The sequence below is a fragment of the Pediculus humanus genome, genomic scaffold (assembly GCF_000006295.1).
Source record: "Pediculus humanus corporis 1103172108303 genomic scaffold, whole genome shotgun sequence".
In the NCBI taxonomy this organism is placed as follows: domain Eukaryota; kingdom Metazoa; phylum Arthropoda; class Insecta; order Psocodea; family Pediculidae; genus Pediculus; species Pediculus humanus.
The window spans coordinates 324,622-341,949 of NW_002987872.1; the positions used below are offsets into that span (position 1 = coordinate 324,622).

General features: G+C 26.2%; 4 protein-coding genes across 4 annotated transcripts; 3 read left to right on the forward strand and 1 right to left on the reverse strand.

Moving 5' to 3' along the window:
* Positions 1 to 205: 205 nt before the first annotated feature.
* Phum_PHUM574170 (uncharacterized protein) lies at positions 206 to 3,004 on the reverse strand (the record flags this gene model as incomplete). The annotated part of the gene is made up of 9 exons (XM_002432116.1): positions 206 to 298; positions 382 to 576; positions 665 to 922; positions 1,032 to 1,237; positions 1,320 to 1,552; positions 1,632 to 1,770; positions 1,863 to 2,273; positions 2,457 to 2,750; positions 2,875 to 3,004. The coding sequence occupies 9 exons, from the start codon at positions 3,002 to 3,004 to the stop codon at positions 206 to 208; spliced, it is 1,959 nt and encodes a 652-aa protein (XP_002432161.1).
* A 1,348-nt stretch (positions 3,005 to 4,352) lies between these two features.
* On the forward strand, positions 4,353 to 5,954 carry Phum_PHUM574180 (pyruvate dehydrogenase kinase, putative; the record flags this gene model as incomplete). The annotated part of the gene is made up of 4 exons (XM_002432117.1): positions 4,353 to 4,446; positions 4,564 to 4,771; positions 4,849 to 5,033; positions 5,158 to 5,954. The coding sequence occupies 4 exons, from the start codon at positions 4,353 to 4,355 to the stop codon at positions 5,952 to 5,954; spliced, it is 1,284 nt and encodes a 427-aa protein (XP_002432162.1).
* Positions 5,955 to 6,991: 1,037 nt separating this feature from the next.
* On the forward strand, positions 6,992 to 11,992 carry Phum_PHUM574190 (protein tyrosine phosphatse n18, putative; the record flags this gene model as incomplete). Its single annotated transcript, XM_002432118.1, has 10 exons — positions 6,992 to 7,108; positions 7,513 to 7,621; positions 7,719 to 7,930; positions 8,065 to 8,215; positions 8,305 to 8,513; positions 8,599 to 8,848; positions 8,937 to 11,363; positions 11,451 to 11,653; positions 11,744 to 11,819; positions 11,895 to 11,992. The coding sequence occupies 10 exons, from the start codon at positions 6,992 to 6,994 to the stop codon at positions 11,990 to 11,992; spliced, it is 3,852 nt and encodes a 1,283-aa protein (XP_002432163.1).
* Positions 11,993 to 13,570: 1,578 nt separating this feature from the next.
* Positions 13,571 to 16,335, forward strand: Phum_PHUM574200 (dual specificity tyrosine-phosphorylation-regulated kinase, putative; the record flags this gene model as incomplete). Its single annotated transcript, XM_002432119.1, has 5 exons — positions 13,571 to 14,086; positions 14,795 to 14,911; positions 15,097 to 15,255; positions 15,365 to 15,505; positions 15,598 to 16,335. The coding sequence occupies 5 exons, from the start codon at positions 13,571 to 13,573 to the stop codon at positions 16,333 to 16,335; spliced, it is 1,671 nt and encodes a 556-aa protein (XP_002432164.1).
* Positions 16,336 to 17,328: the final 993 nt, after the last annotated feature.

Genomic DNA, 17,328 nt, shown 5'->3' on the forward strand with positions numbered 1-17,328 from the left:
TAAATTATTGCAATGTTTTTCCAAATTTTAAAAATCAAATCAAAGTCAAAGTAAAAATAAAAAATAAATTTTTTATTAAAATTAATAGTATCTTTAATTTAAAATAAATAATATAAAACATAAAATAATGTACAAATGCTTTCGTCAAACTAAAATTCCATTTTTTTTTTTTTTTTTTCAGTTTTCAACAAGAAAAAATGTGAAACTACATAAGAACGTTACTTAAATCCGTTCCTGATTCCGCTGGTAATTCAACATCATCAGGAGGAATAAATTTTCCAATGGGTCTGATGGCACTCTGTAAAAATTCACATAAAATGTAAGTCACTTACCATTTATTATTATTATTTTTTTTAATCAAAATTTGACTTGGCTTACTACCTTCATTGCTTTAAATTTTTTCATTTCTTCTCTAAGTTTATTTAATATGGCATAATTCGGACTGTGTGAATTTCCTCTACTTTGCAACAATGTGATTTCTTGCTCTTCAATTTTTTTCTCTTTAACCGTTTTCACGGATGTGTTACCGTAAAGACGTAAAAGTGATCCCCAAGAAGGGATTTGAGGATGTAAAGCCTGCGTAAATGGTAATTTAATTAAAAAATTTTTTAACGCGAAATGAATTTATAAGCGATTAATAAATTCTTTTTGTTTTGTACAAAACCTGAAGTATGGCTTGAGATGCTTTCTGTTTACCATCTCTTTTATTCCGACAAATTACTTTGGCAGTATGATTACCCACAGTCATGGTGAATTCATTTTTACAATGTTTTATCGGAGTAGTTTCATATTTAATGTTCATTTGGCTAAGACCGAAATTCCTTTGCAAGCAAGTTAATAATATTTCGTGCGGTAGTGGTTCTGTTGTTTTAGCACAAAATTCCGTCACCCTAGGATCTTCTATTTTAATACCATCAAAAAACTAGAAAAATTATTGCATATTAAATTAAATATTTTTTTTATAACTTTTATTTATGACATTTTAGGAAAAAAAAAAAAATAAGCTAAACTCTGGTTTATAAAAGTCTCACCGAAAGATCAGTGTTTCCACGATTATAACCAGCGTGTCCACGAAGTTTTTCATCTTGATCTATTTTATCTTTCATTTCAGGTATTAATATTTCTAATGTTGCTTTGGCTGCATCATGCTTTGCTTGCTTTTTACTACTTCCAACCCCTGTGCCATATTGTATGTTTCCAATACTTACAACAGCTAAATATGGTGTTGCTGTGTTTTCTGTGAAAAAAAAAAAAAAATTTAAATTATTAAAAACCTAATTCTACCTAATTAAATTTATTCTACCCAATTCTATTTTCACCTAATTCTTTAAAGGTGTATACAGGTTGGTCTTTGAGAGCTCTTTGTACGTATTCGTGAAGAATGCAAACGTAGGATTTTCCGTTTGGATTCATTATCCATTCTCGAGTGTTGGCTGATTTGCCAGAGCTTGATTGTCTGATGGGACATGTAATCAATTTTGTATTTTTTGGTAGCGTGGGTCTTTGTTGAATTTTATCATTTTTTCGTTTTTTAAATTTTCTTCTTGCAAGCCTACAATAAAAAATTTGAATGGTCTATAAAAAAGCCTACATTAAACTCATAAAAGGAATTTTACATTTTACATTCATACCATGATTTAAATCTTAATACTTGTATAGTTTCAAATTCGAAAAGACTTTTACAATATTCAGTCAATTGTTCAGGAGTTAATTGTCTACTCGTTTCATTTTCTTGTGCAGTTTCTACCCTAGCATTTGGAATTTCAGTACCTAAAAGAAAGAAAAAATATTTCTCAAGTTATAAGTGAAAACTAAAATGAAAAAAAATCTATTCAAAATAAAATTTTACAATGAAAATTTACCATTTACCACTAGGACTGATGATTTGTTTGCTTCATCATTTCGTTTTTTCTCTTCTTCTTTAGCTCTTTTGTATTCTAAACAGGGTACTGCACTTAAAGGCAAAGCATGTTTTCGTGCACTTCCAGGTCCTAAACAGTAAGGTTTAGACAATGTGCAAACCCTTGTCGTTCTATGAAGATACAAAGGCATACCACTATTATGTGTTAATGTAACCCATCCATCTGGTAAAACCTCAAAATGATTTTTTACTTTTTCCACCATCACAAGTTTTTCTTTTTCAGTATATTCTTTTTCTTCTTCTTCTTCATTTTCTGTACATTTGTTTTTATCATCGTTTTTTTCTTCTTGATTTTCAGAATTATCAATATCAAGTTTTGGTTTTTTTTTTTCTGATCGTAAGTTTGTTATTCCTAAAATTAAACTAATTAAATTAAAAAATTACGTACAAGATAATCTATAATTTAGGTTTATATACAATACTTTAATTATAAAAATTTTTTTTTTTAAAAAAAAGGTTCAAATTTTAATTTTGGAATAACTATAAAATTTCAATTTATTGGAATATGAAGGATAAAAAGTGAATGAAAACTAACTTTCTTCCAGCATAGCATCTATTTCATCTTCTGATAAATCATCTCCATCATCGTCATCATCATCATCAACTTCATCATCTTCATCTTCATCCTCATCCTGTTCATCATTATAGTCACAAAATGTATTCTGACTGTCACATCCGTCATCGTCTCTATCATCAAATGGGCCAACTTCATCCAACAAATCAAATTCTCTTAACATTATTTCTTCTTGTGTTCTTATTCTTCCACAACCTTCTAAATTGGGATTATCAGAACATTCTGCTGACTTTGTTTCAAGCAACTCCTTATTACCTTTAAAGAAGACAATTAAAGTAATTATAAAGGCTATAAAGTTAAATGAAATTATAAACTGCATTGTTTTCTTTTTAGCATTTTAGTAATTCTTACAATAATTCATTTTTTTTACGTTTCTTACCTGAATTATTGGAAATATTTCCTTCATCTTTTTTACTAGCAGATGGGAATTCATTAGTCGAATCAAAATCAACATCAGAATGGCTATCACAAGCCAGTGGAATGTCTGATAAATCACAGTTTTCAATCATCTGAGACAAAAATATAATTTAAATTGAAAAAATTATTATAAATTTTTATAAGTAAATTACGACTGATTAATTTAAGAAAACGGTCAATTATTTTTTGGTTTTATTTTGAAATTATATATCATTTAATGTAGTCAAATAAATACCGGTAAAAATTTATATAAAAATTTATTATTGGTTCTACATAAACTATTGTTTTAGGGTATTTTTAAAGAAATTCTATTTAAAAATAAAAATATTTTTTATAATAAATCACGAAATAATAAAGATTCATACATTCAAATTTTTAAAGATTAAAAGATTAACGGCAGACGATAAAGGTTGTTTATTTAAAAAAAAAAAAAAAAGTGTCGTACATTTTTTTAATAACTTAATATTTTCATGAGATAAAAAATTTATTTAGCCAACTGTAGAAAAATGAATAATAATTGCATTATAAAAAAAACCGCGTTAATTTGTTCGAAAAATGTTTAATAATGATGATGTTTCAACAAACGTTACTTTCCTTTTTTTTAAAAGGCCATGATGCAATAGTTTATATATTTATTGACAAGTTTAATTGTGGAAATAAACCTTCGTGCTGAAGGTTATATTGAAATGACAAAAATTTAATTATGTATCATGACGCATACTCTAAAGTGAATGACATTGGATTTATTTTCACAATAATAAAGCTAAATATGTTTGTTTAAATGAAGGATAACGTCAGCTAAGCAGTAGAGGTCAGTCAGTGATAACACCTAAAATGTGATGATTAATTTGTTATTGAAAAATAAATTACTACAATCAATTTTTTTTTTTTTACCATCATTGTTTAAAATGTAAAATGTACCTTAAAATGAAATCGTGGAAAGCATCATCATTTAATTGATTTTAAAATTAATCGATTTAACAAATATTATTTTATTTATTTTGATAATTTATATAATAGCTTTCATTCATTTAATTATTAACGGTTGACTTTTTAGATTAAAACAATTTTATAATTTATTTATTTTTGTAAAATTCATTATTGATGTTTAATTTTGTTTCTGAAACGCTGACTGTGTCAATATGAGAATAATTCTTTTGATTAAATCGTTTTTAATGTAACACTGCAAAAGTATTGTTACTCAATATTGTATATTTAAATAGTTACTTAAAAATTTTGAAATCAAGATAAATTTTAAACATAATTTTTTTAAATCTATAACAGCATATGTTATTTTTTTCATTAAAACAGTAATAAATACATTTATTGTTTTATTACTTAGGTTGAGGAGTTGAATTCTAGTAAACCTACATGAATTTTTAAAAAGAATAATTATTTTGCAAGAGTGGATCAGTGTTTAGAAATTTTTTATATATCAAAATGACTAATTGGACAAAAAATCTTACCAAACTTTTAGATTTTTACTCTCAATTTACGCCAACTCCTTTGTCTATAAAACATTTTCTTGAGTTTGGTAAGTTAATATTTATAAATGTTTTTAATTTTTATTATGACAGAATAGAACAAATTTACAATTTAAAAGACATATAATTACAAAAATGAATAAATTTGGTTCAAAATTATTTTTCAGGTTTAGCAGCATGTGAGCGTAAATCATTCCTTTTTTTAAGGCAGGAACTTCCAGTACGCCTTTCAAATATCATGAAAGAAATTCATCTTTTACCACAAAATTTATTAAAAATGCCTTCTGTGGCACTTGTCAACGAATGGTATGCTCAATCATTTGAAGAAATATTAGAATTTGAAAAATCTGACATTAATGATAAAGTTTTAAATAGGTATTTAATAAGTTTTGATAAATTTTTTTTTTAAAAGTCAACATGTATACTTTTAATAATAATATCCAATTTTACAGATTTTGTGAATCATTAGTAAGGATTCGTAATCGTCATTATGATACTGTTCAAACTATGGCTCAAGGTGTTTTGGAACTAAAAGAATTACATAAAGTAGATCAACAGACAGAAAATTCAATACAGTATTTTTTAGATAGATTTTATATGTCTCGAATCAGCATTCGTATGTTAATCAATCAACACAGTAAGTAATTGAAATAATATTAATTTTATTTTTAAACCGTAAAAGTATTTTAATCGACACCAACCAAAATATAATACATTAATAAAATTAATTTTTAAGTAATACTTTTTTAATATTATTATAGCATTATTATTTGATAAAAATGTAGAGGGAGAAAAAAGTAAATTATCATCTCGTCATGTTGGTTGCATTGATCCAGCTTGCGATTTGAGAAATGTTGTTGAAGATGCTTATGAAAATGCTAAATTTTTATGTGATCAATACTATATGGCTAGTCCTGAGTTAATAGTTTATGAACACAACACTTCCATGTCAAAAGAAAGGATAAAAATTGTATATGTTCCAAGTCATCTATATCACATGCTATTTGAATTGTTTAAAAATTCAATGAGAGCAATAATGGAGCATCACAACAGCTCATCTGAAAATTTTTCACCCATAACAGTTACCATAGTAAAGGGTAAAGAAGATGTGTGTATTAAAATGTCAGATATGGGAGGTGGTATCCCACGCTCTGAAACAGAGCATTTATTTAAATATATGTATTCAACTGCACCTAGACCAAGTGGGGGTGATCATAGCTCAGCACCATTGGCAGGATATGGATATGGTTTACCAATATCTAGGTTGTATGCAAAATATTTTCATGGGGATTTACATCTTCTTTCCTGTGATGGGTATGGTACAGACACTATAATTTATTTAAAACTCTTAGCTAATGAAGCTAATGAATTACTTCCCATTTTTAATAAAACTTCGTCAAAATTTTATCAAGCCACAATACCAGCTGGAGATTGGTCAAATCAGTCTAGTTTCATAACAGCTAAAAACCAATCTCTTTCATCCAAAAAAATAAATAATTTTAAAAATGACACAACAATAAATAATGATTCAAAAATAAAAATTAATTCAAAAACTTGAGAAATACGATGGTTACCTATTATTTTGTTAAAATCGAATTAGCTTATTTTTAAGCCCTTATGATGTAGAAAGAAATTTTAAAATATATATAATATTTTAATTTATCTTTAATTTTAATTGATTATGTATTTATAAAATTATATGTATCTTGTTTATTTCATTTCAAAGTTTATTTTTCTATTTATTAATTATAAATATTCAATATTTTATAGCTAGTTTTTAGAACAAAATTAAGAATACATTTAATAAAAAATTTTTTTTATTGTTTTTCAATAAAAAGACATGTAAGATTTTTTTAATCTGTACTAATATCAAACATTTTATGACCAAAATTTAATATTAAAAACTAAAAATGTTATTTGTTACAAATTAAATATGAGGAATTATATATAATATTTTATGTAAAAAAAAAAAGAATTTTTAAAATAGTTTTAATAAACCAAAATATTTTTAACTTTTTGTATTTTACAATGCGGAACTATATAAACTATGGTTTTTAAAAAAGAGAAAATTTTCAAAATGTATATGAGTGCAATACAAAAATTAAAACACATTTAAATAATAAGCAAAAGAAAATTTAAATATCAGGTAACTGAAAGGTGCTGGAGAAAATATCAAAATAATAAAAAATATTTTTTAAATATGCCTTTTGGAATATTGACACGAAAATTGACAAGATATTTTTACTTATTATTAGTGACTTTGAATTTTTGATCTGAATTTAGAAATAAATCAGGGCAAAAAACATTTTAAGCAAACATTTTATGCGACAAGTAGTTCTTAGGTTACCTGATACGGTATGTAATTTGAATTATTAGTTTTTTTAATTAATTGTAATTCAAAACTGAAAATATTCTATGTTTATGTCTAAGCAGCACAGTCAAAGGTTATAAAAAATTTGTTGGCAGCTCTGGTATCTGTTGAAAGGATCTAGCATTTTGTAGTGATTGGTAAACGTAAATAATGGGAGTTTTGTTAAATTTGTACAGTAAATTCGTTAAATCAGTAGATTATAGGTATTAGAGTGTTAAAATGCAATGAAAGAAAGTAGAGGAATCACACCCTTGCGTACAATATTGCGTAATTGTTTAAACCATATTGAAAACTTGGAAACAAATCGTTCCATTTGTGATAATTATGACAGAGAATTTCAGGTTAGTTTCTTATATATTTAAAGTCAAATACTTTCACATCATAAAGTCTTCATTTTTTATTTCTAACTATTAGAAATTTTTAATAGTAGTATTGTTAATTATATATCATACATTTACTTTAAAATAGAGGTTATGTGTCAAATTATTAAAGTAATGTTTTTAGCATGGCATTTTAAAATATGATATTTTAAAATACAATCACACTTCAGCAAATATAAGTTATAATTTTATTATAAAAAATCATCTTTAATTAATTTATAAATTGTTGTCAGATTAATTGGTTTTGTTGTCATTTATTTTGTTCTCTTTAATTTCTATTTTTTATACCTCATGTACTTGTTTTATAGACAAAATTTTTGTTAAAACATTTTTATAATCCTTACTAATATTATTTTATATTTTAGGATTTGAAACAATTTAGTGAAACTTTAAAAGCTCAAAAAGAATTTGCTTGTACAGAAGGAGAAAAAGAAGTTAACAGGAAAAAAAATAGATACAAAGATATACTTCCTTGTAAGTAACATTCCTTAACAATTTTTACAATAATTTTTAATAATTGTTTAAAATAAGGATTTTATTTAAATTAATTAATATGTTTATTATGTTTCAGTTAATGTTAGCAGAGTTATTTTAAATGAATATGCAGGGGTTCCAGGAAGTGATTATATCAATGCTAATTTCATTAAGGGAGCTAGTGGTTCACCAGCATATATTGCTAGTCAAGGACCCTTACCGAACACTGTTAATGACTTTTGGAGAATGGTTGTGGAATGTGAGGTTCAAGTCATTGTTATGGCTTGTAATGCACAAGAATCTGGAAAGGTAATCAAATTCAAAAATTTTTAATAACAAATTATTATTTTTAAAAGCTCTTTTTAATGTTAATGTTAATTTTTTTAATGAAAATGTCCTATTAAAAAATAAAATTTTAGTAATCTAGAATTTTTAAAATTTAGCACAAATGTGAAAATTATTGGGTCGAAAAAGAAGGTGAGGAAAAAAGATTTGGAATGGTTCAAATTTGTTTAGTAAAGGCAAGTTTAGTTTGCCCAGATTTTTTGGTTCGTACTATGCGACTTAAATATACAAATGATAAAGATGTTACAGGTGAATAAAGATTTTCTTATAAAATTTTGCATTTATATCAGAATTTATATAAAACTGTCAGTAACTATTATTAATTAACTGATTTTCAGAAGAAAGAACAGTTTGCCAATTTCACTATTCTGCTTGGCCAGATCATGGAGTACCACCTTTAGTGCGTCCTCTTCTTGACATGGTTAGGTTAGTAAGGGACACTCAGGCATCTGAAACCTTACCCGTTTTAGTGCATTGTTCAGCAGGCTGTGGCAGAACAGGAACTATTTGTGCTATAGATTTTGTATGGGGACTTCTTAGAGCAGGAGTAGGCACCATAAATTTGAATTTTTTACCAAATAAATTTTTTTTCAAATTTAAAGAAACATTCATCAATTTTATTTACTTTACAGAAACTAACTGAAGAATTCAGTTTATTTAATTTAGTTAGAGATATGAGAAAGCAAAGAGTGGCTATGGTTCAAACAAAAGAACAGTATATTTTGGTTCATCAAGCTGTTAGGGAGTTATTCAAAGAACAGTTACGGGTTATTGAATCTCATCCTTATGAAAATATAGATTTTAATGGAGTGCCTTTGATAAAAGACTTTGAAGAGCCTTTTTACGATACAATAAATGTTCAAAACATTGAAAACTGTGATGGTGGGTTTCCTTTTTATAATTTTGCAACTTTTTTTTTTTTTTTTTTTATTATTAAAATTAAAATCTAATAATGCAAGTATAATTTTAGAAAAACAAGATAAAAGTGATATTAAAGAAAAAGCGGAAGATAGTGATATTAAAAATGATAAAATAGAATCAGCGCCTCCGTTGCCACGGAAGAAAAGACCAAATGTTTTATTTTCGAAACAAGAAAAAGAAGCTGAAAATTTGACGGAAAAAAATAGATTATATGTATCTGATAAGGATAAAGAAAAAAGTGATGCTTCTCATAGCGGTTTATTAGGAAAACCGAGAATTGTTAAATTACGTGCCTTATTTGAAAAAAATTCAAATTCTAAAGATAGATCGGTTTTAAAAGACAGAGGAAGTCAAACGGTTTCGAGAAGTCATTCTTTGGGGGCTTTTAGAAAACCTTTGACTTCTGAAATTTTTGAAATGCCGACAGAAAAAATGAAACCTTCAAATATATCTCAACAGCCTAATAATGTAAACGATCACAACAAATTAAAACATTCTAAATCTTTTTCTAAATCAGTGCCATTGATTAAAAGGAGTAAATCGTTGAAAAACTTTAGTCCATCACTTCATTTAAGTGTATCAACAGCCGTAGATATTGATCACAAGTTTCAAAAATCATATTTGGTCAATCATCACGAGAATGAAATAAGTGTTAAAAAGGAAAATAATCATTCGAAACAAAAAATCGATCACAAACATACAAATTTCGAAACTTTAAGAGATGGTTCTAAAAGAAGAAGAAGTTTGGAGTCTTTGATGGGTGATTTGCCGCCAACAATAACTTGGCCCAATTCAATGAATGAAGAAAAAAATGGCAATGATTTAAATATAAGGCAAATAATTACGTCATCAAAAATGAATTCTCGTACAATTCAAGATAATAAAACTGCGGATTTGATCAGGTTGCAGTTGCAACGTTTAAGCGTGGAAACTGAAAAAAAAGTTAATAATAATCTTTCGTCGGGAATAGGAACCAGAGAAAGAAGGAATAGTTTTCGACAAGCCGTTACTAAAAATGAATTTCAAAATGTTTTTTTTAATAAAAATGAGCAGCCTTCGACGAGTACCAAAAAACCGACTAATGATTATTTTCTAGTTTCGTATCCGAAAAATAATAGAAATTCATCTGATGCTGGTTATTACGTTGATTACCCTGAAAGCGTTGATTTGAAAACTGCTTTAAAAGTAAAATCCGTTTATCACGAGAATGATAAATACAAATTAAATAGTGGTCCGATAAATAGTAAACCAGAATCGAAAAAACAAATCGTTAGACAAGAAAATTATTCAAATTATTCATCATCGCATTTTTCGACACCCGCATTCAATCACATCACTCCTGATTCACGAGTCTTGAAAGTAATGCCGATTCCTAAAAGTAAACCTCGAAGCGAAGAACTCGAGGTCAGAAATTTAGAATCGAAAAATCTTTTTTTAAAAAGGCTAAATTCAGAAATTTTATCGGAAAAGGAACGAGAATCTGGAGTCAGTTCAAAATACGCCGATTCGCATTCGCGATTGAGTTGCGAGGAATTATTAAAAAAACGAGATTTTTCAAATTCCGAACCTGAAAAATGTTTAATGAGTAATGATCATAGGGTTTTATCAAAAACAAATTCTAAACCTTCATCATTCGGTAAGAATTCAGAAAATTTTGACGAATTGGACGGTTTAAATAATAAAATTTCGACAAAACCAATGCAGAAAGAGGTAAAGGATAAGAATATGCAGTCGTGGTCAAACTCTAGCCTTCAAAATCAACAAATGCAGTCGCCACAAAAACATTCAAAACCAAAAACCACCGATTATAGTTATTACGTTGCCGCAAAAGGTTCACAATTTGCCTTTTACAACAAACCGATTTCCTCGCGAAAAGAAATGCCTTATCAATCTGTGATCGGCGAGCCGTCCAAGAGTGTTAAATTAGATCAATCACCTTCTAGTAAAGTTTTACCTCGAAAAGAACCGACACGTCCAATCGTTCGTAACATTAGTAAGGCGCCCATCAAAGGATATCATCCGAATATCGACAACGAAACAATGTCGCCTGTTAGAGAGCGCAGAAATTTCGGGTACGTGAATTCGGAAAAAAACAAGGCAATCAATTCCGAGTACGATGAATGCGATAAAAAATTATTGTTACCCTCTAAAGTTTTAACCGTTGATAAAAACGTAAAAACTTTTGATTGTTTACCCTGGTCTCATTCCACGTCATCTCGATCCTCGGGAGAAACAAGTTCTTCCGATCAATTTTCCAATAAATCAGATTCTTCGAAATTGTTGTGTCAGTACGATAACGAAAGCATAAACAAATCGGAATTCAAAACGAATAAAAAAGAAAAGATTAAGAAAATGGCGAAAATAAACGTAAACGATTTACCAACCGTATCAAAAACTGGAGAACAATTAAGTGATATGAGTAAACTTAGAAGGGAAAATGATTCTAAAATGTCTTCTGCTGAATGTGAAAATCACGGTAATATTTTACACTACAGAAAGTGTATATATGTGATGATACATTTTTAAAAAAAAAAAAAAAAACTAATTAATTTTTTTTTAGCAGGTGCTGCAGGATCGAAATCGCGACAAAAATCATCTAAATATTCTAAAGATGATTTTCTACTTGACGAACCAACAGCTCCTCCTCGAGTTAAAAGGCATGCTAGTGTCACAATTCCTAGAAACAATGGTAATACCTCTGAGCAAGTGACAAGTTGGGGTTCTAATGAAAACAATTTAAGTTCCGATAAAAATGCCACAACAGAGGTAATAAAATTATTCAATCGCAAAGACCTTAAATTAAAAAAAAAAAAAAATGATTATTATTATTATTATTATTTAAATTTCTCATTCTAGATTGATAAAAATGCATGGAACGGTTTGATTGGTGTTGATTTAGATGCTGTCGCGGCTAGCATGCAGCAAAATAAAGGTAAATTTAATTGTTTTAGACTAAATCCTTTTTAAAATTTATTATTTAAAAAAATTTAATTTAATTTCTTTGCAGGTGAATCATCAACAGTCAAAAATCGTGTTTGGCCTGGCAAAATTCAAACCAATGTTACTGGTAATCCTAACTTTAAAAAGAAACAACATTATTTTTGATATGTGTACTTTTTCATTCGGTAAATATTTCTTACGATGAAAAAAGAAGTTTAAACATTTCAATTATGTTATAATACAGATGATGAAGTTTTTTTAAATTTCAACAAAAAGAAAAAATCAAAAATGTTTTTTATGTTCGAAAATATTAAATATTAAGAAGTAATAGTTTCTATTTTTATATCATTTTTATAAATAAAAAAGAATAAGCACTGTTAATTTGTCAAAGAATATCATTTAAGTACAGATTACACAATAAATTTATTTATTGTTCATAGTAAATATATATTTTTATCTAATAATGTATGAAAATATTATTAAAACTTTAAGTTAAATAAATGATGTAATTTTTTTTTTTTATTTTAATATGATAAGTTTTATTTCTTCCAAAAAAAAATAAATAGCCAAATTTATTTTTTATAACTAAATATTTTAATGAAATACTGTCGAGTAAAATATATCTACATAAATATGAAATAAATTATTGTTTTCATTTATGTATTTATAAAAATTATCTTTATTAGCACCATTATTACTTTTAATTGTTTTACTGTTTGAAATTGTAATTATTAATTTTTTCAAATCTAATGAATTACAAAAAAAATTACCGAAATTAAATTGTTTTTTAGTTTTTGATATTATTTTGAAAAGGATTTTTTAGTTTTTATTTTAATGTTTTTAAGTTGGCAGCTTTTAATTTTTTTCAACTAGTAAAAGTTCCATTAACGTTTGTTTTTTTTTTTTTTTTTTTTTTTTTTTAACTGTAAATCAAATACTAATCTAATAAATTGTAAAAAATTACAAATATTGTTTAATACATATTATGTAAATAAATTCGGAACTTAATATTTAAAAAAAAAAAAAAAAAAACAATTTAAACGAATTGTATTAACGTAAAATATTAAATAATTTTGTAAATGTTGTTTAAAAAAAAAAAAAAAAATGTTTAAACAAAGGAATTGCTATCATAGTGCGAGGTTAAATGAACTTATATTTTATGATTAATTTGATATCGAGCCAATGAGAATAAGACTTCATTTTTTTCTGTTTGTTTTTTTACTCTATGAGAACAAAATGATGTCATAAAAATTGTGTTCGGGGTTTGTGTTCGCGAATGGGGTGAAAATATACTCGTATTTTTACCTCAAATTGATCTCTTTTTTTTAATTAATAATTATTTTAATTAGTATCATTTTATTTGATGCAAATTTATTCGATAAATATTTTTAAAATAATTGATAATTTTAAAACAATGATAATCACGGTTATAAGACAATTATAAGTTGTTTATACAAAGTGAGACTTACAAAAAAAAAAAAAAACATTTTTTAAAGACTAATAATTTTTTTTAAAACGGGAGGCAAATTATAATAATGTAGTTTCGTTAATTTAAATTGTGATATTATAAAAATAATTTTTTTGTTTAAAAAAAAAAAGCATAGTTTATGTTAGTTTGTTCGATAAAATGAAAATAAGGATCACTCAAATTACAAAGGAAGAAAGCTAATAAAAATAATTATTAATTATGCACTTATAAAGCTGTTTCTATAGCTTGTAAAAAAAAATTAATAAGTTTGCATTATGCCACTATCGCAATCTCAAAATCGTCCCGCATTAAATAATATTGAATCTTCGTCAGCTATTCAAAGTGAAATATATTTATCTCGCGTCCCAGTAGAAACAAACGAATCAGACAATCACAATGGTCACCTAAATATTAATCATTTTCCAGCCATTAATAACGATGATGAACAGTTACCATCAGTTTTGCCTACTCTCACATCTTCAGCCTTAGTAAATATACCTATTAGTAGTAGTGAAGTGGATAAAAATCAAACACCAAATAAAACATGTTCTTCTAAGCAAAATTCAGTTTTTGCAACACCTGAAAAAGTTGTCGGATTATATTATGCAAAATTAACTCCTTATGAAAGAAAAGAAATATTCAATTATTCTCATATATATTTCATTGGTGCCAATTCAAAAAAGAGACCTGGTATTATTGGGTCACCAAATAATTGTGGTTATGATAACGAACAAGGATCCTATATGCATGTTTTACATGATCATATTGCTTATAGATTTGAGGTTCTTAAGGTAGGTTGCAATATTAAACATTTAATTTTTATAAATTTCAAAAAAAAAAAAAATTTGCAATTTTAATAACATTGTAAAGCTTTAATTTACTTTGATTAAGTTATTTTTTTATATTAACTTAAATTTATACTTCTACTATTACAACATAAAAGTTTTTTTTGCCTGTTTTAGCATGGTTTTGTAATGATGTAGATGTTTAAGACTGGACTCTCCTATATGTTTTTTTTAACACATAACTTTTCCTAACCTACTCACTCATCCCTTGGAGTTACAATTTTACTGTTGGTTTATATTTTAATGTAAGGTATATAATTTTTGTAGAGCAATTATATTGATTCAATTTGCTTAAAATATTCTCTTATCCTTCTGCTGAAAGCTAAAATTTAAATAAGTTACCTTAAGTAAATTGTTGCTCTATTTTGTACATTCTTTTATTTTTAGATGTTAATAACTATTAATTTATTCTAAATTTTTACACATCATAATTGCATTGTGACTTATTTTTTATGCCCTATTGTTTATTTATAAGTTTATTAATTTAAATTTACTAAAAATATATTTTTTATTAAAAATTTTATACTTAATACAATATTGTTTTATTGTTATTAACAAAAAATTATATTATTGCTTTTGATTTACAATTAAAAAAATAATAAAAATTTTAATTTTACAACTACATATATGCAAAATTTTTTTTTTTTTTTTCAGGTAATTGGAAAAGGTAGCTTTGGACAAGTTGTAAAAGCATATGATCACAAAAATCAAGAAAATGTAGCTTTAAAAATGGTTAGGAATGAAAAAAGGTTTCACAGGCAAGCTCAAGAGGTAAGAATTCAAATTTATTTTATTAAATGTGTAAAGTTATTTTTCTTAATTAGTTGTAAACAATTTAAGATTTATCAACTAAAAATTAAATGAATCAGGTTTTTGAATTTTACACTCTTATTTTTTAAAAATATATATATATGTATTATTAACATTTAAATTTTAACTTTAACTTTTCGTTGTAGGAAATTCGAATATTAGAACATTTACGAAAGCAGGATAAAGATAACACAATGAATATAATTCATATGTTGGACCATTTTAACTTTCGTAACCACACATGCATTACATTTGAACTTCTTTCAATTAATTTATATGAATTAATTAAAAAAAATAAATTTCAGGTACTTTTTTAATTATTTGTTAATTGTACCATATGTGATATAACATAGAAATTCTAGAAGTTTTCACTGAATGCTTAGCAAAACTAAAAATCTTTTTTTTTTTTTGCAGGGCTTTAGCTTACAATTAGTAAGAAAATTTTCTCATTCGCTTTTACAGTGTTTAGATGCACTTTATAAAAATAATATTATACATTGTGATATGAAACCGGAAAATGTCCTTTTAAAACAACCGGGACGATCTGGAATTAAGGTTTCAATTAATGAGCAAACAACTGATTTTTCTATATTTTTTTTATTTTAATTTTTTTATTCTGACTCTAACTGATAATAATTGTGTTATAGGTTATTGATTTTGGTTCGAGTTGCTACGAAAACAAAAGGGTATATACATACATTCAATCTAGGTTTTATAGAGCTCCAGAAGTAATACTCGGTGCCAGATACAGCATGGCTATTGACATGTGGAGCCTAGGTTGTATTTTAGCAGAATTATTAACAGGGTTCCCCCTCCTTCCAGGAGAAGACGAGGCTGATCAGTTAGCTTGCATTATGGAATTATTGGGAATGCCCCCGCAAAAACTTTTAGAGCAATCTAAAAGAGCTAAAAATTTCATAAACTCTAAAGGTTACCCCCGATATTGTACGGCATCGGTGCTTCCCGACGGATCCACAGTTTTAAGTAGCGGTTTGTCTAGATTGGGAAAAAGCAGGGGTCCACCTGGTTCGAAAGAGTTGAGACGAGCTTTAAAAGGGTGCGACGACCATTTATTCTTAGACTTTATTCAACGTTGTTTAGCTTGGGATCCGGAGGAGCGAATGAGTCCGAACACGGCATTGAGACACGCTTGGCTGAGAAGAAGATTACCAAAGCCTCCGGGAAACGTGACAACGGGAGAATCCAAACAAGAAGTAAATTCGGCGATAATTAGAACTCCTGCAAAAGCTAGCACAATAAGCAAATTAAATAAATTGAGAGTTCAAGTTTCCGAGGATAGGACTAATTCATTAGCAATGATTTCTAGGAATTCCCACGGGAGAATGTCGAAACTTCCACAAATACCGGCAACAAATCCTATTTAGCGTAATAATTAAGAACAAAAAAAAAAAAGTCAAAATGCTCTCACATACTTTGTTTGTTATTTTTATTTTTTAAAAAAAAGTAATGTTAACCAGGAGTTATTTAAAATTTTATTCAATTATTATTATTATTACTTTTTTTTTTTCTTCAAATATTTCAAACCGACACTTTTTTTTTGTTAGCTCGTTATATTTGAAGAATCGTAAAAAAAAAAGTATTTAAAATGACTGTTTAGTATAAATATTTTTTTTTTTAATTGACATATTTATAAATGACAGTGTTTATAACATAAATTAGGAATTATTCAGACGACGAGCCTTTTTTTAATTTAGGGAAATAAAAAAATAAAAAAATTTTTTTTTATTTATATTGCCATCACCGAGTTAAAAATGTAAATAATAATAATAATAATATTAAATTCAGTTCGAAGTCGATGATATATACTTTAACTGAAAAACAATGCCCAGAGATTTCTAAAAAATAATATTAAAAATATTATTTAATAATAATATAAATAAATATTCGTTTTATTTAATAATAATAATAATAATCCTCATGGGCAAAAATGAAAAAAAAAAATGTAGACTTAATAATAATTTTAATTTATAATTTACTCGGTAAATTTTTTTATTATTATTATATTTTTTTTTTATTAGTAATTTTCGATGATGTTAAAACTTATATTCGTAAACTTTTGTGACGATAAAATAATAATAATAATAATAATTAGCATAAATCCAAGAAATTAAATTATTTCTTATTAGTAAAAAAAAATTTTTTTTTTTTTTTTTAGACAAATTAAATTACGTTAATAAAATTAAATATGGAGACGGTCAGTTTATTTTATTTTATTTTTTTTAAAAAAAAAAAAACAAACAAGAATGCGATGAAATCTTTCTATAAAAACGACGACTGACTCTAAGAAAATAATAATAATAATAAATGAATTAAACGGGATATTTATTATTAAAAAAAAAAATTAAATGAAATTAGCT